This window comes from Cottoperca gobio, chromosome 6 (assembly GCF_900634415.1).
Source record: "Cottoperca gobio chromosome 6, fCotGob3.1, whole genome shotgun sequence".
Lineage (NCBI taxonomy): Eukaryota > Metazoa > Chordata > Actinopteri > Perciformes > Bovichtidae > Cottoperca > Cottoperca gobio.
Window position 1 is genome coordinate 15,016,277 of NC_041360.1, and position 24,131 is coordinate 15,040,407.

Here is a 24,131-nt window from a genome sequence, read left to right on the forward strand (position 1 = left end):
GATCCCTGAGCTATCAAAGACAATTAATGTAGTCGTTCATCTCGCAGCAGTATCTGGTTAACACCAGAGGAAATGTAGGCTGGGGGAGGAGGAAGAGCAGGGGGGGGGGGGGGGGGGGGGCGCGCAGATAGTACACTGATGAGAGAGGTCTAACAAACTCCATCCCGCTGAGTGAACATGCTCTTTCCCAACCTCAAATGACAAGAGTGTGGAGGAAAATGCAGTGCTGAGGCACACACACACACACACACACACACACACACACACACACACACACACACACACACACACACACACTCTCGCTCATTGCTGATAGCTCTTGTCTGTCTCAGGGCTGCAGTGTACATCCTCTAATACTGGGATCATATGTTAAGGTTTAGTGAGTGCTCCTTGGTTTTCATTTAAATCATTTTAGGGATCTACAAGACACAGCATCTAAGGAATAAAAAGTTAAATACAACAATAACAAACATCTAATAAATGACTCGTTGTCAAGCTTGCACCATAGATGTGCGATGAGGATAAATGTGCATGGTTTTATCCCCTGAGGTTTTAATCAGAGAAGTCGAGCACAGGTTCTTTACTGTTGTTGTGATTTGATTTTGGCGGTTGGTGCAGCAGATGGGAGGGGTGACCGGAGGCTGGGATGCATTTGGTATTCCCTCCCGCAAGTGGGTGGGTGGGTGCGTTCGCGCAAGGTGCTCTCTAGTCTGTCTTTAAGCAGACAGACAGCCGGTCCAACAGGCTTAGGAGAGCAGTATGCAGTCTGGACAGTGACTTAAGCCTATTAGGCCCTCTTTACTCCTCATTGGTCAACAGCCGCAAGTTCAAAACTATTTTGATAGTTTTTGATATTTTGATAGTGTTCATTCGTCAAACAGTAGACCAAAAATCTTTCTGTGATGTGTAAAGACAACAGATACTCCAAAGGGATCAGAAAGCATTCACATGTTCATGTTGTGCCCTTTGCCAAAGTGTTTTGGAGTCTGTGTGTTGTTGTGATTGAGTGTGACAGGGTGTGCTATGAAGGTAGAGGTCCACTCATCCTGCCCCACTGTTGGTGCGGTTGTGTCGCATAGGACGTAGGCTTGTGGAATGCCCGACTGTTCTCCCGCTTCCCTCGTGGCGGGTGGCCTGGGCGGGTGGAGCCAGCAGAACGGGGAACTGGGAGGCTGCAGAGGCGACACAGGGATCAATGGAATGTGCTCTGGAGTCGGTATTTGTGCGCCTGTATTTAAGCGACCCAAAGAGAAAGATTTAACTTCACAGGAAAAGCCTACTTTTTATTTAATTTATTTTTATTACCATTGACACATTGCTCCGCACGTTTTAAGTCCAGTCAAACAGACAACTCAGTTAGTTCAGCATCAGGATGTACTTTATTAGCAAATGTAATATAGCACCAACCATGGCTGTCTTTGTTACCAGAGAAAACAGAACACAACATTGTATTACTCAAGGTAGAGAGGAGAATATTGACTTACACAAAGGTCAAATGTATTCCAAGAAACCTGTTTATCCATTCTGACATGACACTGATCTAGCCCTGCCTGGTGGAATGATTTACTCTTATTTCTGTCTCAGTTGCCATCTGTATCACTTCTCTTTCAAATCAAGCCAGCAGCCGCTGGTCAACCAGATAGTGCTGTTTTATTTGAACACTGGCCCTACTGTGGGCACTAGGAATGCCTCAGAGTTATTTGAGAGCAGACACATAATTATACCATTACACTGACAGTGATGCTTGCTATAAAATACTGGGCCTTAATTTTGCCTGCTCTCGTCAAAGCTGATCTCAATTTCTGTTTTGGGGGGCCGCAGACAGCTGTGACATCCGGATCGTGCTTCCTTCCATCCTCTCCTCCTCCTCCTTCTGTGTGAAACCGGCCCATTCAGGCGCCTGGTCAAAGCACACATGTGCCGACGTCACGCGAGCTGCTTGTGGGCTGACGTCGGTGTTCAGACTCAAGCCATATCAGAGGAGCGAATGGGCCCCAGTCAGCGTGGCTGCCTGGTAGCGCAGTTCACAATAGCTCCTGTTCAGACCTCACGTCCCACCACCGCAAACTGTGTGCGTGCGTGCGTGCGTGTGTGTCTGTGCTTGCGTCAACTATCTCATGCCAGACATATCTGATGCAACAGTGGATCAAGGGATCAATTTGGCATTTCTGAAAATACTCTTTCCTATCCGTATCCATTCACTGTGGAAGAAGCATAAGTGTGGGATGATAGAGCCAGATGTGACTAGATTAGCAGCTGTCCGCCACCTCTAATGTCTGTCTGTGTCTTGTCCAGTGGCCGTAAGGGCCTGACTTAGACAGAAGGACATACGCAGTCATAGTGAGAGAAGCACAGAAGCTGTAAACTGACGGACAGACCGGCAAGTTCTTCCGTCATTTCAACTTTTTCTGGAGGAAAGTAACAAGGGCCTTCGTCCGTCTCTTCCCTCGCCTAGTCTCCACCTTTACATCTGCGGGAGCTCAGCCTAGGGATTAATGATGTGTCATTGAATCCTCTAGTGGATCAATGGGCTTGTAGCCCGCTGGGGGCTGGCCACTGGCAATCCATCATTAGGGGTCACAACACATTTAGCCCTGTCTCACAAGCCCTCATTGTCATTCAAGTGCCATGGTCAAGCAGGGGGAGGAGGAGAGCAGTGTTAAGTTATGTTAGTTGGCTGGCTGAGCGCTGCATGATTTCATCTTTGAAGCTTCTGATGGGGCTGCGACCTTAGCTTGTCAGAAGAATGCTTTCTACCTTAACCACTTCATCCCATGACTCACCCACGCAGCTTGACCTGGGTCAATGAAATATGTATATCCAAAGATAGATCTAGATACAGATTCAGTCACCACAGTTATGTGTGAATGTGCATTTATCTACATGTGGTTTTCCTTTTTCTTTTTTCCATCTAAAGGAAACTTAACTTTTCTACTTATTTTGTATTTTTTCAATATCATTACCAATATTACTCTCAGTATCATGCGCAATATTACTTTTCTATTTTATTTGAATTATTTGACTAATTTATCTTACTTTTATTCCTATTCTATTTTGCATATATTACTTCTTATACACTTTACATGTATTACTCTGTGTTTTATATTCTTATATTGTTGTAATCTTTGAGCAATCTCTGGCACAAGAATTTCCTTGGAGATTAATAAAGTTCTGTCTTATCTTATCATACAAAATGATAATTAACTTGAATACTCTTTTCATCACAACAATTCACTTTATCATGACATGTTGTTCCACTTCAAAGGTGAATGTAAACTTGTTCTCGTCCTTGTCGTAGTAGACTAAAGTAGGTGTCTCGTAAATGACAGAACATAGTAGCTGTGCAGCAGCAGAACCTCTGCTGGGTCCAGGCTGCCACCTTTCAGTCGGGCTGCTGTCTGTCCTTCTTCTCACATCTGGATCCAATAGAAGCGGCTTCCTTCTCTGAAGGAGGGACACATATAAATAGCCAGGCAGCCTTAACCACACTATGCAGCACAGCCTGGTTGTTGGTTCATTCGTTTGCCGCTGTCTCTCTTTTGCACTGCCAGCTCAGATATGGCGTATGATGTCGCTACCCCCCGCCCTGCACGTACCCCACCCCCGTGTCCCTCAACTCCACCTCTGATCCTCCGATCCCAGGGCTGTGGTGTGACTGACGCACGTACGCGGAATGCTTAACCCACGTCCACACAGCTTTGTGCCCATCTGTGGAAAGTTTGAGTGGAGTGGGGCCAGGATTGAAACACAGACAGGCAGAGGGTGGGTGGTGGGTGGGCTGAAGGTGGCCTGCGTGGGCTGAAGCCTGTGGGCTGAGGAGGGGAAATGCAATATCCTGGTTAAAGCTGAACAACTAAATATGCTGCTTTTATGAGATGCGAAGCGCAGTAACAGTTCTATTACTAGTGTGTGTGTGTGTGTGTGTGTGTGTGTGTGTGTATGTATATATATATATATATATATATATATATATGTGTGTGTGTGTGTGTGTGTGTGTGTGTGTGTGTATATATATATATATATATGTGTGTGTGTATGTATATATATATTAGTTAAGTCTGGTGTCCTCATTTATATGTATGATGTAGAAACAAGAGACATGTCATTTGAGAGGAGCTGTATGCAGCAAAGAGTAAACTATGTGGTTGACTCTTTCTCTCTTATCCCGAGACTGACCCTTGTCACTGTGTCTGCCATATGTGTGTGTGCATGCCATTGACTAAGCACATGCCCCTTTTGCCTTTTGTGTGGCACATGTGCATGTCCTACCACAGAAGCCAAGCCCCATCCTCCCAAATTAAAACTCATTCCGGCAAGAGGTGGGTCTGTTAGGCTTCGCTGCGGCCCCTTGATCCTTCCTTCCTTCCTTCCTTGTCCCCTTGTCTGCTTTAGGCTGCAGCAGCAGGGGAGGAGGAGAGGGTTGGATGGAGAAGGGGGGCAGTCAAGGCTCTTGCTTGAGTGAGTTTTAATTTGTGTGCTTACAGCAGAAGACGCTGCAGAGTGGCGTAGTGGGGGGAACAGATGCATTAGCGCTGATGCACTCATTCACCTCAGACTAGATACACACACCTCCTCCACACATACAAATACACACACACAGTGACACTTATTATTGCACCCTGTGGTGTTGTCTGAATGGTTCTGGCACTGAAGTCTTTGTTTTCTCTTCTAAACCAAAGCCTGGTGTGCAGTCACTGTCTGATTGATCAGTTTATAAAACTCAGGGGCAGACTGGGATGAGCTGCTCAGGGACACAATCTATTTGCTCTGCCTCACTTTGTCGCTCCTTTAACATAGATCGTCCGTCCTGCACAAATATCACCTTGCAAAATGTTAGAGTAAAAAAAATCTCCTATTTCTGGACTACAAAGAGAAAGCGAGAGAGAAAATAAAGCAATGAATCTCGTTTTGCTTTGAAAGCCTCGATAGTCTGCATGTGTGCGCGTGTGATGTGGTAAAACTGCAGAAACATGGAGGATGTGTTCCAGGGATGGAACTTGAGAATGTCCCCGTTCCCCTCTTGCTGGCCTCTGAGGAGGAGCCACCAGCGCTTGCTCCTGCCCCCGCTCTGCTCTGCGCCTGCCTTCCCCTGCCAGGCGCAGAGCTTCAGTTTCCCTCCCAGGCCATGAGGGTATCAGGTTTGTTTTGGAGGGGAGGGGAGGGGGCAGGAGGTAAGGGACAGGGATGAGGAAGGGTGGCATATGTGAGGAGGAGAATAAGGCGGACAAATCTCTGTTGGTGCAGGATGAAAACGGTTAGCCAGACAGAGAAGGACGAATGAAGAAATGGAAGGAAGGGGGAAAATAGAACAAACAAGTCCCTCCTGGCCCGTTGCTGCCCCTGACCCCTCATCCTTAAATTCCGTGCCAGCAGCTGGAGTTGTGAAGCGGCCATTTTATGAATGAGGGTGGGAAGGAGAGAGCAGGAGACGGAGAGGAATAAGGAAAGAGAGAGAGAGAGAGAGAGAGAGAGAGAGAGAGAGAGAGAGAGAGGAGGAGGCGGGTCAGGTTGTGTGTTGTGTATGTGTGTGGGTGGGTGAGACGCGGCTCAGAGGCGCTTGTGGTGGAGTTGGTTATGTGTGTGTGTGGGTGTGTGTGTGTGTGTGTGTGAGTGACTGTTCAGGCTGAGGAGGAGCCTGGGGTAGGCCCACACACATACACTCTTGCCTCTTCATAGGCTTTGTGTGTTTGTGTTTTGTTCATGCCTCTGCTGAGACACTGTGCAGTCTGCAACAAAGGCCCAATTTGGGCTGTGCTTCCGCCTGAGGCTGCTCGCTTAGCAGCCACAGCAGATCAGTCATCAGTGGCAGGAATAACAGGCACACCTCAACACTTCCATAAAGTCTTCACCAGCTTCAGTGAAGAGAGACTTCCTGCTTTTTGAGTTGCTTTTGTTTATCTGTGAGGTGTGAATTGTCTGTAAACATCATTTTTACGCTCCCCCTGTTGTCCCAGTAGCACCATGAAACCTACCCCACTGTTATTTTCCCAGGGGCTCACCCGGCAAAGTGCACACTATTATTTAATTTAAGTCTTTCAGTAAATACAAACACAATTTTTTCTCTTCCAGGTTGTTTCATTGCCCTGCCGGGGGGTATACAGATTTAGTCACATATTTATTTTCAAAACAGTTTGAGAGATCTTCTTTCTGTTGGTAGCAAAGACCGTAATAGTTTTTGGTTATTTGACAATTCATTTTAAGAAGACACTTACATGTCAGTTTCTCGCTTCTCGCTCGTTTGTTTTCTGTTATTTTTCTAAATCTTCAAAAAGATGTATCCAAGCCAGCACAGATACTTTTTTGTTTGTTTATTACATGGATGCTCATGACATGAGGCGTTGAGCTGCCAAGATGTATTGATCCCCCGTTCCCGTCGCTAGTCGACTTGCATCTACCCTTAAACCACCGACACAACTCTGCGGAGAGTTAGGGGCACGCAGCTCCGTTTGATGCATGATGGGACTGAGGGGAGTCTTGTGTCAAAGGAGAGGGTTTGAACTGCTCCACCCTTTCATTTGTATTTCCCGTAGCGCTGTAGTGCCATCCAAATAACTCATGGCTGTTAGTGAATAAGCCGACAGGACCTTTGTGAAGGCAGCGATGCAGACGAGCATTGCTACAGGGAGACTGGTTGTGGGAGCGGAGGAAAGTTTGGTTTAGTTTGTCACCGTACTCGAAGCATTTCCCCTTTATTTCTGCTCCATATATTTTAAATATTGAACACATCAAAAAACAAGACTGCAATTGGTTTATTATGTATTATCAATTATATATTATAATAATCTATGGCTAATATTTATAAAAGCCAGTGAGCATACGTGAGCGAGGTCAGGGACAGGGCAGTGTGTCACCCCCCCCCCACACACACACACACTCACACACACAACCACACACACACACACACACACACACACACACACACACACACACACACACACACACACACACACACACACTCTTTACTGTCATCCATACAGCAGTAGGTAGCGGGTGCCATTAGCCAGCCAGTCACTCAGTCAGTCAGAGCTGGTCGTGTAGCACTGTAGGTAATGAGAGCTGACACAGAGTGACAGTGCAGACAGGAGGACATGCTGTCACTGCAGCTCAGGGACATGGGGACGTCCTCTGGTGTTGTTTACTCCTCGCTGTGTACATTAATTCTGCTGATCCCTGCAACGCTGGCCCCCTTCTCCTTCTTCTCCTTCTTCTCTTCTTCTTCTTCTTCTTCTTCTTCTTCTTCTTCTTCTTCTTCTTCTTCTTCTTCTTCTTCTTCTTCTTCTGGAGACGACTCAAAACTCTGTTTATGCGTTGGACATGCTCTGCATCCAAGACACATTGGGAACACAGTGTAAAAGCTGAGTGAGCTCAGTTGCTCTCAGGACAACTCGCTGAACTTGTGTTTTTCCCCCTCGAGGACGAGCGATGCAGTAATAACATGCTTCAGGTGTGCCTGGCGTTGCCTACATGCAGCAGGAATGTGCTCCTGCAGGCAGAATGGGGCTGGGAAATAATAGTGGAATGTGTCTTTCATCTGGAGGGCTGTCTGATTCTGCCAATTATTATTAGTCAATTATTGTGTTTATTGAGATTGACAAAAAGTCATCAACAATTTTGGTAGTCAATCATTTAGGTCAGTTTATAAAGCAGAGTAGTAATATTCACTAGTTTTATCTTCTCAATGTGAGGAGCTTCTGCTTTTTTTTATTGTAATAAAAAGGTTTTAGACTGTTGGTCGAACAAAACAAGCAATTTGAAGAAGTCACCTTGGGTTCTTGTGGTGGACATTTTTAATTTCTTGACCTTTTTATAGACGATACCAAATTATGTATCAGTGAGCTGGCGTAAGAATTGTGTAATTCGGCACAATTATAGGGAAACAGGAATGTCCTCGAAACAGCATTCATTGATCTTTGTTTTTATTATCGGAAACTTTATTCTTGGTATATGTTGAATTATAGGCTTGAGATTTTATTTTTCATTTTCAGCTGAACCTCTGTGACTATAAGCCTCGCTTGGTTATAATCGTAATTAATTAGAAGTTTACCAATTGAACATTGTCTCTATTTTCCCTATAATTAGTACAAATTAGAGCGTCCTTACCAGACAACGTTTTTCAATTGTGTTATGCAAGAATAAACAGATTACTCAATAATGATAATAATCACTTGTTGCATCCGTACTCGTGATGTATTGTGATCACTCTCCCCATCCTTCCTTCAGGTACCAAATAGATAGCAGAGGTGTGCTACTACATGATTGTTGCTGCCTCCTTTCCAGCCTTTTCACAACCCCTTGCTGTCTGAGAGCTCAGCAGAGTACAGTGAGGCCCTGCAGCAGTGGGCTAGTTAGGATAGCAACAGACTGTACAGGACACACACACACACACACACACACACAACACATACATAACTCTTCTTGAGAGGGGTCAGGGCGGAGTAATAGTAGCTCTAATCAAACCACAACAAGACAAAGCAATGCTTGAAAATTTGGCCATGGCAAAGGGTCCAGAGCCAGTGCCAGCTCTCTGATGGCTTTCTTTTGAGTGGCTAAAGGATATGGTCTCCTGTTTGCTGTGTGTGTGTGTGTGTGTGTGTGTGTGTGTGTGTGTGTGTGTGTGTGTGTGTGTGTGTGTGTGTGTGTGGTGTGTGTGTGTGTGTGTGTGTGTGATTGATGGCTCATTGATTGAGCAGCGTGCTCCCATCCCCTCTCTCAGCCAGCTATCCGACCCCTGGCTGTCTGTAGCCTTGCACCGGCTGTTGGAAAGTATGGGAATGTGTGCACATTCATGTTTGTCTAAGTGCATTCTGGAGGAAATCACTGATCTAGCAGGTGTGGATCCTCCTCTCACTCTGGCCTCTAGTTAGGAACTCATTGTCAAGTAAGGACTAGATAATGTGTAACTCAGATCACACTCAGCCCCAGGCAATATTTAACATAGTTCATGTCACGTAGTTAAGATAATAATGTATTAAGCATTTAAATGTTACAAAGGGGTCTTTGTATCAACATCCTCTTGGATTTTTGGTGCAGTTAAATACAAGAAATAGAAGTATCCTCTGTTACTAGGTATAGTGATTTTTATTTTCTAAACCAGTTTCAGAGCAGCAGCAGTGCTACCGTGGAACAGTAAAGATAGCCTCAGGCTTTCATTTGTTACAGTTTATGATGTGCAATTTGGCGGCTTTCAGGCCAATAATAGTTAACAAGACATTTATGAAATAACTGCAACAATTTACTGCATCTGGGAATACGCTAGTTCTCAAGTAAATATAGTGGCGGCTCTTTTTGGGGATGCAGTTGGTGCAGTGTCCTCTTTCTGCAGGTTCCCACACGTATGTCAGAAGAACTGAGTGATCTCCTCCGAATGGCAAACAACAGATGTAAAGTGATTTGTTTCAGGAAACCCTCCAGCTGAATGAAACTGAGCTGGAGCCTGAAATATTTTTATATGCAAAAGGTGAGACTGTGAGAAAAGATACAATACATCTTTTCTCACATTCATTAACCATACATTTGGGGTCAAAACAAGGGGAAAAAAAGCCCCCCAGACTTGTGTTTACGTTCTCAGTGGATGTGTGTAATGTGTCTGCAGTGCAGCGTGCCTTTCTCCCATGGCTTAGGCCCCCTGTTGGTGCTCTAATACTGTTGCAGCCCGGTCCGTTGAGCTGTGTGAGGTCTGTAACGACAGGAAGACAAAGACATATTTTTCTGAGCGGAGGGCTCCAAAGTGGGCTGCATTGTTTCGTGCCCCCCGTCTATGTCCCAACTGAAGGAGAAAGTTGTCTTTGGCCTTGAGAGGAGAGAAAGAGAGGAGGGGGTAGAAGACCCACTGTTTTCAAACTTTGTCTTTATGTCTCCCCTGACTGTGAGTGTGGCACAGCATTTCACAATGGCAGCCATTGTTTGTTTGGGGGAGAAAGCGTGGGTATTTTGTTTCAATCTTTTCTTGAAGTCTTATGTTTGACACGGTGGGGGCTTAGCACTTCCTGTGGTTGGAGGCGGGCTTGTTCTCTGTGCCCATTTCCCTGCCTCTCTACTGGCATCGGTCCCCTCTGCCCTATCCTTTGAATGCTCCAATTTACTGTATGTTCACACTTGTGGAGTTTCTTAATGATGAGGCTGCAACTTTTTGGATGATCTTCATAGTGGGACACGCTAGATGGGAGTTTAGAGCTATTGAGCTCTGTCATGCTGGCCTGGGGTTAGTTTAATGTCTAGTCTTTGTGGAGTCTGCACAGCATAGAGCAGATCCTTCTCCATCTGCTTCAGTGCCAGCAAACCCCTCTGCCCCATCCATAGTCCCCACTGCAGCCTCCTTGATTCCTCCTGCGGTGCTGTGATGACATTTCACCTCTCCTACGTGTACCGACTCCTCCTTAATCCGACTAAGAGCTAATCTCTCATAGAGGGATGTGATCCTGGACTGAACACTGCGTCTGATTGTGACAGGTCAGCTGACTGGCCGACTTAAACAGTCTTCTGTCACCCTGCCTCCATCCTTCGCCTTCACCCTCATCAGACATGGAACACCTGTCTGGCCCAGGGATCGATCCCTGGGATTAAGACCTCCCCAAACAGCCACATCCCTTCACTACATTTGGTCTGCATTTACATTTAGAAATCTTTGCGATCACTCAAAGCGCTTTACAAAGCATACTTTCCTCACCCATTCATACAGAGTCAGAGTTAGGGTCAGGCTACCGTACAAGACTCATACACACTCACACACCATTGGCCATGCAATTTTGAGCAATTTAGGCTTCTTGCCCAAGAACACTTTGACATGTTGACCGCAGGGGCCAGGGATCAAACAACCAACCCTGAGACTCTTGCTCTTGAGCCACAGCGTTTTAATACACTAGATAAATAGATGGTCTGATTACTCTTTTTCTTCCAGCACATCTTTTATATATTAAGCAATTATTTCTCAATGTGCCTCGTCCTAGGGGTCTCTTTCTCTCCGTGTGTCTTTCTCTTCTTCCCTGTGAGCATCCTTTTGTTTCATTACTGGAGCTGTATCACAGTGCAGCCCTGCTGGTAATTTAGTGAGCTGTCTGCTTGTGAAAATGTCAAACCTAGACTTTCACAATAATAATAGCATGTTGCGCCAACCAAAACTCCTCACTTGGCTTGTGTTAATTAAGAAATGTGTGCAGTGTGTCTGTGAGCGCATGACTGTCTAATAGTTATTTCCCTTTTGTTTTCTTGCTCCTTCCTTTCCTCTCTTTCCTCCTCCTGAACAAGAGTGGCCATGTAAGCTGCTGAGGTCCCTAAAAGGGGCACATGAAGCTGAGTGTTTGTGTGTGTGTGATGGAGAGAGAGAGTGAGAGAAAGAGAGAGAGAGAAAAATGGCCTGGTTGAGTGGAGAGGAAGAGAGGAGGAGGAGGAAGAACTGAACTCTCCACCCACCCTGAAAGAGGAGGTGAAACATGGGGCTAGAGCCATGATGTCACTGGCAGCCAATAGGAAGTGTGGGCTGGGGACTGTTTAAGGCCTGTCAGCTTTCCTGCTCCATCCATATCGAATGCCCTCTTCAACTGTTGGTACAGTAAGGCCAGGCACGGCTTTATCTATAGTCTGTCCTATCTCTGGTCCTTTGGCCTCTAACCTCCAGCCTTTGACCCACATGCCTGTTCTGGGCCCATATAACCAAACACCCTACTCCCAGTCCCCAATGCTCTTGACCCCAGCTCTCTGAAAGTTAATACTGTAGCTGATTTGCCACTGAAGCCCTCTCCCTTAACTAAATATGGTAGCGATTTAGATATGAGACTGCAGTTTGTCATTCTTTTGGTTTCCACTGTATCATGACTGTACTGCCTTTGTTTGAGAAGTGAATGTTAGACTTGAGTCATGGTGAAAATCAGATAAACACCAAAACGTATGTTGAGACTGAGGAGCTGTGACTGTGCTTAGTCTGTGTGTAAAACTTACTGGAGGTGACGTAAGCCCCAATTTGTTCAGAGACTTGTAAACAGTGACATTTTTACTGCACAGGCTTTGTGCAACTGCCATATTTGGTGTTGTTGTTACCCAATTGCTAATGAGGAGTTCACTGTTTACTGCACTGTAATGGCTTTTATGTGTAATTGGTGCCTTTACATTTACATGGTAACCCACACCGGCAGTTTGATTGTCACCTTCAACCACTTGAATTGAAGGAGATGTTTAAGGAAATAAAGCCCCTACTTTTGGTGTTCAGGCACGCTCTTTGATGTAAAAGGATCAAGTAAAAACCAGCGGGTTGTTAAATGCTGCCAAACATTTCCCATCATTGGTCCCCTTTGGTCTTATCAGTGTGCAAACATGACACAAAGTCAGCAGTAAGTGCCTTTATTCTTCTGCGTTGTTCAGATATCAATGAAGTACCTGCAAGCTGTAAGCTTTTATTTCCCCGAGCAGAGAAGAAGCATGAGGTTTGTGTATTTATATGGAAAAGCTAAACTCCTGACATGCCTCTTTCATGTGAAATGAAGCTTTGTATACTACAGATACTGGATCAATACAATACCGTTTTACTGTGATACCATCTGGGAGTGTGGTATCTTATCAGACCATTACACTTCAAAGGAATAGCCAAAAGTCTCAGCACAGACTCTCCAGTTGGAGAGAATAGTCTCAGTGTCCCGTCGTAACAGATGTTAACTCTGGGCGCAACTGTCCCTGCTGAGCCCGCAGCTTGTCCTTTTTTAAGAACGAGTGCAGCCTCACAAAAAGGATACTGTGTGTACCCTCAAGAAACTCACTGTGAAAATGAAATTAAGTGGAGGAAAAAGGAAACCCTAAATCCAGATGTCATATTTGAAGTGGCTAATAGGACTGTACAGAACGTCAGGCTCCAGTGAGGTGGCAGACACTGAGGCGTATATCCCAAACAGAAGAGGGAGATGCACTGGAGAAACGGTCTGAGCAACAGCATTTCACCACAGTCTGTCTTGTGTGCGCCAACAACCAGCCTCTGTCATCTGAAAGACTGCAGTCAGACAGACAGACAGAGTCTGCAATGTAAGCTATGTATACAGTTTGGTTACATAGTCCTAAATATTACCCCCCATGTACACACACACACACATGCAAACAAACACCAATCCTTACACACACACAGAAAATGTAACCAAACTGAACGGTAATTTCAGGATTTGCGGTCCACTGGCTATCGGCTCCGTAATCGACTAATGGCCTAGTGTTTGCAAAGCACTCCGTTTTAACCTGGTAGGACTGATTGCAGTGAACACAAACGTATCCCCATCAGCTTTTTAGCTCAAGGCAAATGTTGCTATGCTTAATCAGGATTAGGGCCTCCTCCTTGAAGTCGATGTGAAATGAAGATGTGTCATTTTGAATCCAGACGTCGTGCCAGCAGGGAGAATGTATGCCGGACGGCGTGCCAGGACGAAGTCTGGGCACCGTGTGCTGCAAAGCTGCAGATGGTCATCTACAGAAATAGGCCTTAGCATCAGAACCAATACTATTCTGATGCTCTGATGATTATAGGCTGATCCAAGTTTGGGTATAGAGTAGCAATGTACAAAGTACTGCACATGGTTGCTTGCAACATTTCAGAGTCGCATTAAAAAAAGAAAAACAAGGCTTTTATTTAAGTGCGGTGGAGTTTGAATATGTAGAGAATCAACATTAGTCCGTATGGCTCGCTCTAGGTAGCTGCCTGTCTGGGAACAGGTGGGTACACACAGCCAGGTGTTAGACTGTGACTGCAAACATCCAGCACCTGAGCCAAATGAAGCAGTAAGTTGTTCATTTTATGTGTACAGTTTATGTTTCTCTCCAGTTTTGTATAGTGAAGCTTGTGTGTGATGGATACCATGTACAGTTTGTACAAGTAACCAAGCATTAGTCTTTGGTGATTGTCTTCTCTACATTCACAAGAGGGATTAGAGTGTGCCGTGAACGAGGCTGAAGGGATGTGTGAGGGCTTGACACGTTCTCAATAACCCCAACCAGTCACCCAGCTAGCAAAACAGCCAGCCAGCAAATCTCGCCAGCCAGCCAGCACAGCACTGCCAGGAAACACACTGTATTTAATGAAGCAGATCTGGGAAGTCAGGTATTTTTAGAAGCCACTTTTAGTGAGAGGAAACACCTCAGAATCTGTAAAAAAACAAAAAAAAAACAACATTGAATGAGTTCTCCCCGAAGTTGCTTTGCCCATACTAATGCCTATCGTAGCATCTTATTTAGTATGCAGCTTGTCACCTGTCGCCTGTAACCGACAGCAGCTGATTCTTTTCAAATGACCAAATCAGCATCAGAAATGCTGCAGGTGATGCCTACTCACAATTTATTGGGTAATAAGAGTCACAGAGCAGGCGTCTCTGTGATAATACTTGATTTAGACGTGTTGTTCTGCTGAAATGATTCTGTGCCGTAAATTTGTATGACGGCTTAGTGGGCCAGTTTTTTTTAAAACCCTCCACTGTGAGTGAGTCCTCAGAGTAAGTTGGAGAGTTGCCTGATAAAATCAGGAAGATTGCCGCAGAGGCCTGTCTTGATGCTACAAATATGACTCCAGGCGTGCTTCTGTTGAGTGATGAACTGGGACTCTGGGACTTTGGGCCGGCAAGAAGTCCAGCCTACAGGGATTCAGAAGTTCAGCGCGGGTCCGGGCTTAGTTATGGGGTTTGACCCCACCGATCAGTTCTACACACAAACATTTGGACTCCCTGTGAAGGATCTCTTTTTTGAATGAACTTAAGCGTGTTTACTTGCACTCTGTTATGAACATTCACATTTCTTTCTACATCTTTCTGTACATGAATTTAGAGCAATTGTTATATTGTTATATTTTAAAATCTTCACATTTTAGCGGTTGGAAGTAGCTGCTATTTAACATTTCTGCCTTAAGAATTACACAATATTGGAAAGATATTAGAATAGTTTCCAATTAATTTTCATCTAATCAAACAATGGAGCAATCTTTTAAGTTGTACATGCATGGCCTCAATAAATACTTGCATGAGTTCAAATGATATGGTGTTTATTCTATTATTCTATTAATCAGAATATGGTCTTTTGACATTGGCAAATAATATCATAATATTCATGTAAACTGTATTCTTCATTGTTTGGTAACTATTTTAACGTGTCTTTAATAGCTCCCAGACAATTCGCTGCCTCTTCGGTGATAAAAACACAAAGTGTTTTCACATGTGACGGTGCTGCTTAACTGTGTGCTGTTAGTAAGTGTAATCAACAACAAAACAACAACAACAACAGCAGCCGCAGCTGTAGAATGGTCCGAGGCCTGCGGGTAGAAGGAAGGGGTGTGTGTGTGTGTGTGTGTGTGTGTGTCTGTGTGTGTGTGTGTATGTGTGGTTTGTTGTGACTGAATGCGAGTGAGGGGAAATGCCACGCATGCCTGAACACACAGACCAGCACATAGTTGTGTGAAAAACACATTGCTGGTCTTTAGTGGGCATGGGAGTGGAAGAGACCTAGAAACACTGGGACGGGGAGGAATGGGCTCACACACACCTTTGTGCGCAGGACTGAACAGAGATTTAGCCAAGCTTTCCTGAGCCAGCTGTCTGCATGAGAAAATCAGATCATGACGCTGTGCAGTGTTCCCCTTCTGAAAAAAACCCCACTCTGATCAGCAGAAAGGTCGATCTTGCCGAACATGCACACTCTGTCTAAAAAGGTGAAAAACACCACATCAGATCAGTCCATCCAGGCACTTGAGACTCTATTGCTGTAGTGGTAAGACAGCGCTGGAATCTCTGATGCGGTTTGCCTTTGGCTCTGAGTGAAGGAAGCATCCTCTCTCTGGCCGTCTGGGCTGATGTGGTTTAAACAAGTGTCTGTAGTGATCCACTGGGGGCTCCCAGGGAGGATCGGGTTGCCGGATGAGGATGTGGACTGATGGAGCTCAGGGAGCGGGGGGATCGGCATGCAATCCAGGCTGCAGCAGCCCCTGATAGGCCTTCCGTCTGCTACTGTGCTCCTGCTCTGCTACCTTACTGTCTGCTACTGCTCTCAGCTCTGGTAACCTGAGCTCAGCGGCCCTGACTCTGTACAGAGTGGGAGTCTTCACATCCCTACTGTGAAGTGGATTACTATAGTGTGCAGTAGAGTGAATACTTCGGTAAATGGAGGTGATGTAGAGATAAATGTAATCATGTCCTAATGGAGCTATGGCCCCATTTACATTGTAGAGCAAGGACAAGCGGTGTGATTGACACTTAGCTGTACTACAGTAACCTTCAAAATCTTGTAGTCACAGCAAAGTATGTGGTGGTTATGTTCTTATTTTTCTGTGCAAAATTTAAAAAATACACAGTTTTAACTTAATTATATTCATACTCTAAATCACGCTGAGATGTATTACTTCCTACTGAACACCTTTCTGTTATCCCAGCCTCCCAGTCACGTTTTGTTTTTTAGCTGACGTTCCAGTTAAGGGTCAGCACTATTTACTGGAATAATCTTAATAAGGCTTGTTGTTGTGTAAGCTACGTCTGTTCAGGTTTTTGCCTTAACTTATGGTTTCTCCGAAACTGGAAAAACCATGCTTAATCACTATGGTTACGACTCCCCCCCCTGAACGCCTGCTCAAGAGAGGACTTGTTTACCATCTCTGCTCCAGACTCAATAACATGTCAATCATGAGGATTAGAACCTCCCCTGCTCACCTGCTATTGGTCTAGCAGATAGCTCCCAATTTAACCCCCGCCCTCATCTTCCCAGACACCCTACTCCCTGTTGTCCCTCCCCACGAGCCCCACTGTGTATAATGAATGATTTCCCAACTGTCTGTCACGCTTCCTACTTATCTTCAATGACGCAGGGAAAACATACTGCGCTTTGATATGTTATGAAAAATGAAATGCTTCGTCTTTCATTAGATAATTTTGTTATGTTTCACTATGACTGACATCTATGATTTGGTTTAGGAAAATCCTACCAGTTTACCAGATTCCTTATATTTTCACACAATACTTCATCTTCAGAGGTGGCAGTGTGCTGCTGGCAGTAAAAGTGACACCAGCCTCCCAACGTAAACAGTGTAGTAGTCACTTACACAGCGTGCTCTCGAGCAAACGGGACATGACTTGCATTCAGATGAGGAGCATTGCTGCACTGCAATCCTCTTCCTCTCAAGCTCCGACGTTCTTATTCAATAAAGTAATGCATTTTATTAATTTATCTAGAATCCAACTTTGAACCCCCTCACCCATTCTCCTACCACACACTCAAACACACACATCGTTCTCTAGGCAGACAGTGTTGAAATCTAGCCATCTTGTTATCAGATTGAAGCGGCTTTTTCTTTCCGATACCGACTGTGAGGAAAGAGGAGAGGTAACGCATGGTTGACGGGTACTGGGTCACATGACCCTGAACCCCCCCTTATATGCTGCGCTTTAAGAAGACAAGGCCAGCCTGATGGAGGAATGAATGTGATGCTTGCTGCCTCTTTTCCTCTACTGCAGTCTCGTATCTTTTTTACTTTATTTATTTGGTCCAAAATGGACATCCTTGCATGTTTATTATTATTTTTTAATTCTCGGATATATGTTTCTCTTTTATTATCCCACATTACACTTCCATGACCATGTTTGTTTGTTTTAAAAATAGCCTCCTCATCTCCGGTTTCTGTAGCAGTTTCTTGCGTTGTCATTGTGTTGTCGCAGCGGAACAAGGGATTAACAATCCCCCCCCCCCTTGACTCCTCTGCGGCCTGAAACATTCTGCAGATTCTTTACATAGTCCAGCGACTAGCAAATACCTTTAGAACAAAAACAACAACAGTGCACAGTACTTGTCTCTCAGCCTATCAATGCAGGGATGCACAAGTTGCTCAGATAGAGCCTCCTCTGAGCTGACTTTTGTCCCGCTTACTATGGATGAAATGGACAGAGCTCTGGTGAACAGCAGGTGCAGGCTGGAGGTTGGCTATGGCATCTGACGTGACAGCTCAGGGAAAGAACAGGAGGGGCGGGGGGTTACAAACTACTGTATGTGTAAACCTCCCTACCCCACTCCCAGCAGTTTGACTTCTTTGACTTTGCCGCCTCAGATCATCGTCAAAGTTTTTGTTTCTACAGTTTGTTGTCTGCAACAGTTGCTTATTAATGTGTCACAGTGTGTTCTTAAATAGGGTCAAATCCCAACCTGCTGATGCTTCTAATTTAATCCTGCTCATATTAAACATCCACTCAGGGGACTACAAGGATGATAAGACGAGTCCCTTTCCTTTGAAGTAGTGGAAACCCACAATGCCCTGCATAGCTATGTGTAGAGAGCGGCAGCGTGGAAATAGGGACGCATTAATAGCATCTATAAATAGAGGATTGTATCCTTGATACCACGGGTTGTTTGGTCACACAGTGAAACTGGGTAGACTTATATGGATTTAAGTCAGCAACTTCCCCTCCCTCCGCTTTCTTCTTCGGATGGAAGGTATGCACGTTTGGAATTTCTCTTCATTGAGGAATCTGGTAAAATGATGCGGAAAGGAAGGGACATCCTCCAATAAGGCTTATTAGAGTTTGCCTTGGCTGCCCCCTTTTGGTCGTATTCCAAGAAAATGAAACCTCACTGATGTTTTTTTTTTTTTTTTCCTCACTGATCTGCCCGCTTTAAACGCACTAATGTCGGCATCATATTCCCAATCAAGTCACGGCGGTCATGTGAGAACCTGCGTGTGTTGCCGTTTGATACTGTAGTCAAAAAAAACCAATTCATTGCTGTTTTGGACCAGATCCAGAATAGTTAGATACAGTATTCATGAAGTACCGCAGAGTAAGTTTACTCCTGCTGTGGCAGAGCTTGAATGCAGTGGTGACGCTATACATTGCACAGTCATCATGAAAATACTCATACTGCTTTGTAATCTCAAGGTTTGTCTTATCAGGAGACAATTATAGGTTCCGCAGTGCATTGAACACTATTGTATCAGGTCTACTGAATGACATTAGATTTTTTTAGGAAATAGTCAGAGATGTTTTGGGTTTTTCTTGTTTCTAAGAATCCTGAAGGAATTTTCCATTTCACCTCTTCTGCATTAGATTTGACTGAATATGAGAAAGAATGGCAAGTGTTTGAGAAACTGTCAGTAGTGATGATCAGTCCCCTTCCCTTGAAAAGGGACACTGGAGTTGGCACTGTGGAAGTGTGTGTGTTTACTCTGCAGCATTACTGTAATGCACCGTCACGTTCTTAACCTACACAGATGTTTTTGTAAAGCAACATGAAATATTCATCAAGAGATTAGTTTAGCAGCCGGCTTCATTTTCTTCACAAAGCGAGCCACCAATGCTCCGACACCCACGTTTAATTTAAAAGCAAACAAACAAGCAGAGCTCCTATTTCTTCGTAGAACATATATTTACAAAGCAACATGGATGTGCACACGTCACTCATTCTTCATTATGTGTACCCCTGAAAAAGTATATGTTACGGAGATAATAAGATATGTTAACGACACTCATGACAATGAAGCAATATGTGTAGTGTCACATTCTTGCAAATCATAATAGTCCAAATGAAAGCGAGTGGTGAAATGTGTGTGTGCACATTTCCTTCCATCTCTGGCTTTGCACCAGGAGGCGGTTGCTAAGGAACCAGGACTTTGCTGCCTGTACAATTTCTAATATGCAAAAAAATGTATACAATTTATCATAGATTTCTTATCTGTTATACATCTTCCCCAAAGAAAGCTGAACCTTTGACTCAGTCTTCATGTAGACTCCTCTTACAGTGAACAACGATTAGCAGAAATCATTTATACGTTCACACACACACACACACACACACACACACACACACACACACACACACACACACACACACACACACACACACACACACACACACACACACACTCTCTGCAGGTGCTTTATCTATGGAGTTGACTCATCTGAAACTAGAACACCCCTGTCTTCACTGTCTCCAGATTAGTTAGCAGTGGGAATCATTTCTCTCTTTTACATCTGCTTTTCCAGAAGTGCTTCTCTATAAATAGGCTACAGTAGAAATGCTTCCATTTACCGTTTTCATCTCTGTCACTGTTCATTTAAGTTTAAAGTCGATGAAATGTTCGCGACCTTATTCTTTGCTTTTTAGCTCAAATGAGTAACTTTTGTCTTTTGTGTGTTAAATGTTGGATTTGGAAAAACTCATTTTCCAGAGTTAAAGGCTGATATATTAATGGTCATTTCATAAACTCTGTTTTATCAATCTGACAAACCGTAAATATGCACAATCTGTCAAATGTCTGTCCCAAGCGACGGGAACATTTTATTGATAACATATTGTTTTGGGTTTTGGCTTCCCAGTGATGCTCAGTGAAGTGAGGAGCCGCTCGTTATTCATGTTGCTCAAGATTAATTTGAAACACCCCACACAATAACTTGTCTGTCAACTTTTCTCACAGCCTTGCAGGATGTACAGTTGTTCCTTCTTAGAAGCTGCAGTGATAGTAAGAAGATGGCTGTGTTAGAGCTGCATTTGTCTTTTCTTCCATTATCGAAAAATATTCATGAAGAAATCATTTATTGTGTTTTTTTGTCCAAACAATCCACTTGATTTCAAAGATGTTCCTTCCTTTTTGTTTGCAGATTTGGTAAAAAAAAGAGGAATTTGTTTTCAAATTGCTGTCAAAGAATAGATGATACATTAGATGTGACTATATTGAGGCCGACAGATTTGACTCCAAATCCAACATTTAAACATTGAAAACTCATCTTTCAAATAAAACATGTACCTCCTATACATGCATATGTACAGATCCATACATACATATACAGTTTCCAGTTTATTAGGTACACCTAGCTAATGCTAATGCAGTTTAATACAACAGCCCTGCAATAGAGTCTATCTTCATGAAGGTTATAATGTTACAGAAATGTTCATTCAACTTAATGGTCATTTTTGAGGTTGTGCTTTGTGGTGTTGTTGAATTGAATTGTGTTTCTATTATTTTGTCCACCCCATTTATATCAGCAAAGGTAGGCTAAATAACCGACATACCTCTCTGTTTGTTGAATCAACCCCTCTCAAAAACATTTGAAACAAAAAGTACTTTATTAAGTAGGAATAGACGGTATTAGTTTAAGCTACTGTGTACCTGATAAACTGGCAACTGGGTGTATATATGCACGTACTGTGTAGGTACACTGACTCCTTTAACTTATTTATTTGCTTCCTGGCCTGTTACCATGCAGATAATAACAAAAACACATCTTAATGATTAAAAGCTCTGAAGCTATTCTACATGTGTAGCCTACATGACGTGTAAATCTCAATCTCTGCTTTATAAGCATCAGTTTTGTATCTTTTTGACCTTTATTATCCTTGACTTGGTTGGAATAGTGCCCAGCAATGTAGACTGTTTACACACACCCAAAACTGACCTCTTTCCCATCTCTCTCTGTCTCCTCCAGTATGCCCAGAAAACTGCAAGCTTTCCTGTACAGACAAGGGGGAGTGTTGCCACAGCCAGTGCCTGGGCAGCTGTACTGAACCTAACAACGACATGGCCTGCTCAGGTTGCCTTCACTACTACCACGAGCGTCACTGTGTGCCAGACTGTCCCACAGACACTTACAAGTTTGAGGGCTGGCGCTGCATCACCATGGACCTTTGCTCCCAAGTGCACCTGCCCGGAGACACTCACTTTGTCATCCACGGGGGAGAATGTATGCCCGACTGCCCCTCTGGCTTCACACGCAACGAGACTAATCGGTAAAGATGTACCCTTCACTTCTATTTAAGGTCCTAATGATTTGGAAATGTCATGCCAGGTGACACACTGAATGTACAAAATATTAGGAACATTTTACATATGTCTAAGATTTGACTTTTTTAATGCTCTGTATTTTAATCATAACTTGATCCTTTTCACACAGAGAGCCAGAGGTCTTAGTATTTTTTTTTTTCTGGCTAATTTGCAGTGTGGTTTCTCTTCAGCATTCACAGACACTAAAGGTGCTAGTGTTCACTGTGTACTTTTGCATAATGAATTCATTTGAATAAAAATACCCTTGAGATAAACTTCACCTGGCCCTTGAAGTAGGACTCAAACAAAGGACTGTGAGTTCTAAAGGTTAAGAGCATGTTGGACTATTAATGATTAAAGTTTATACTTCCCAGACTGTTTAGAAAGGGTGAAAGGTACTTAACATAGTGCCTTGTTTTCAACACTCACCACTATTAGATTTTACAGCTTAATACTCAAAGTTCTTAAGAAGAGACACAGCTGAAATGTCCAATTACAATTTATTTTATTTGACATTCACCTAGAACAAGAAAACTTTTTGTACGCAACGTTCCTTCCCTGTGTTGTCTCGTCAATTCCCAAACATTCCATGTGGACTCTGCTGTTGTATGTTTTTTGGCCATACCACTGCTGTTTTGTCTCTGAGGTCAATACAGTGAGTCACTCTCTCACGAAACAGAGTTCAGATGAGGGCTCATAAAAGATTAAACTTTCCGTGTGAGAGGTGACCTCGTATCATGCAGTGGATGTATTTGCCTGAATCCTTAGACATACTTGGGAGACAGGGAGTGGACAAATCATTTCAGGGTTAGGAAGAAAAGTTCACATAAGATTTTGCTCATTCCCTGACTGTTCTTCATTCCCTGACCCCCCCTCCCTTTTTATCTTTCTTCTCATTCACTCCTTCCCTCTGCTTCTGCTGTAAACAGTATGTTATGCAATGCCTGCAATGGCCCGTGTGATAAGCCCTGCACATCCTCCGTCATCGACTCTGTGGATGCTGCTCAGTCCCTGAAGGACTGCACCGTCATCGAAGGCAACCTGGACATCAACATCCGCCGTGGAAGTGAGTGCAGCTTTGCAGAAGCACAGTGCTTTTAACATCACATATACTGTAAATGTTGCAGTCAGCTTAGTAGATACTACACTAGCCAACACTACATAGAATATTTCATTTGACTAAAATCTGTCATACAATACGCTATGAACTCCTGACTACAGTATACTAACTTTACCACACTAGGTTGTACTTGACTGTCCAGCAAATATTATGTTTACTGAGACAGATAAAGCTGAAGGGCCTGATGGTCTAAGCTGCTGGGTTTCACAGCGAGGGCCACAAAATCAACATTACATTTGCGTCCTGCACTCTAACCCAATTATCACATTATGCTATAATGCTGTTTATTTGCTCAGTTGACAGGGCGGCTCACTAGCTAATCTCCACATATGATAAAGCTAATACAACTTAGTGCCCATTGGGATATTTGCATTAAGAGCTTGTCTGGGTGTCATAGTAGCAGCAGCATAGATCCCTGTGGAATTACTTTAATGTGGCTTTCATATGCTGTGTGTGTGTGTGTGTGTTCATCCCCTGTCCCCAGATAACATAGCGTCTGAGCTGGAGAGCTTCATGGGATTGATTCAGAAAGTGACGGGCTATGTGAAGATTCGACACTCCCACGCACTTGGCTCGCTGTCCTTTCTCAAGAATCTGCGTTACATCAATGGGCAGGAACTCATCGACAAGTATGTCTGCGCTCTTTGTCTGCACTTTTTGTCTGTGAATGTGTGAGCATGCTTGTTTGCGGTGACTGAGGGAATTAGAGGACATGAAAACCGCAGCATAGCAGGGAGCTTGCCACCAACATATCACTGACGTTACATAAATGTAAGAGTGACTTCTTGTTGTATGAGTGTCTTCCCTGGATGGTAGATGTCATCTGGCATCTGTCAATCTAATTATAAAAGTGTGTATTGCAGTATGATTTTAAAAATGATTCACTAAGTCATGCAGACAGGCCACATAAGTGAGTGTGGCAACAAAGCTTAATGGAAAGTCTCAGGTCCAACAAACAGCTGATATCAGCAGCAGTCTGAGATATGAGGGAAGGTTTTTTTTGGTAATGGCCAAAGGGGTCATGGGAAATCCCGTCGCCCTTCTTGTTGTCGTTTCTCCCAAGATAAAGTTTCACTCAGAGGAATGCTGTCGAGGATGGCAGACATTCCTCTCGCTCTAAAGCTGTTCTGCCACAGTACTGACTGCCGGAGCTCAGAGTGTTAGCACGGCACTGTTTCTGTTTTATGTCCTCTGAACAAACCCGGGCTCAGTGTCAGACTGAAACACAAGCCTGACCTCATGTGACGTCCACCTACTCCAGTGCTTAACGCT

The 24,131-nt window shown here is 44.0% G+C and overlaps 1 protein-coding gene across 1 annotated transcript in view; it reads left to right on the forward strand.

The window, feature by feature from the left end:
- The window catches only part of igf1ra (insulin-like growth factor 1a receptor), a 72,944-nt gene that overhangs the window by 29,869 nt on the left and 18,944 nt on the right, over positions 1 to 24,131 (forward strand). The window contains exons 3-5 of the mRNA XM_029434070.1: positions 21,405 to 21,705; positions 22,669 to 22,805; positions 23,344 to 23,488. Of these exons, the coding sequence (XP_029289930.1) occupies positions 21,405 to 21,705; positions 22,669 to 22,805; positions 23,344 to 23,488 (583 nt within the window). The remainder of the gene's footprint in view (positions 1 to 21,404; positions 21,706 to 22,668; positions 22,806 to 23,343; positions 23,489 to 24,131) is intronic.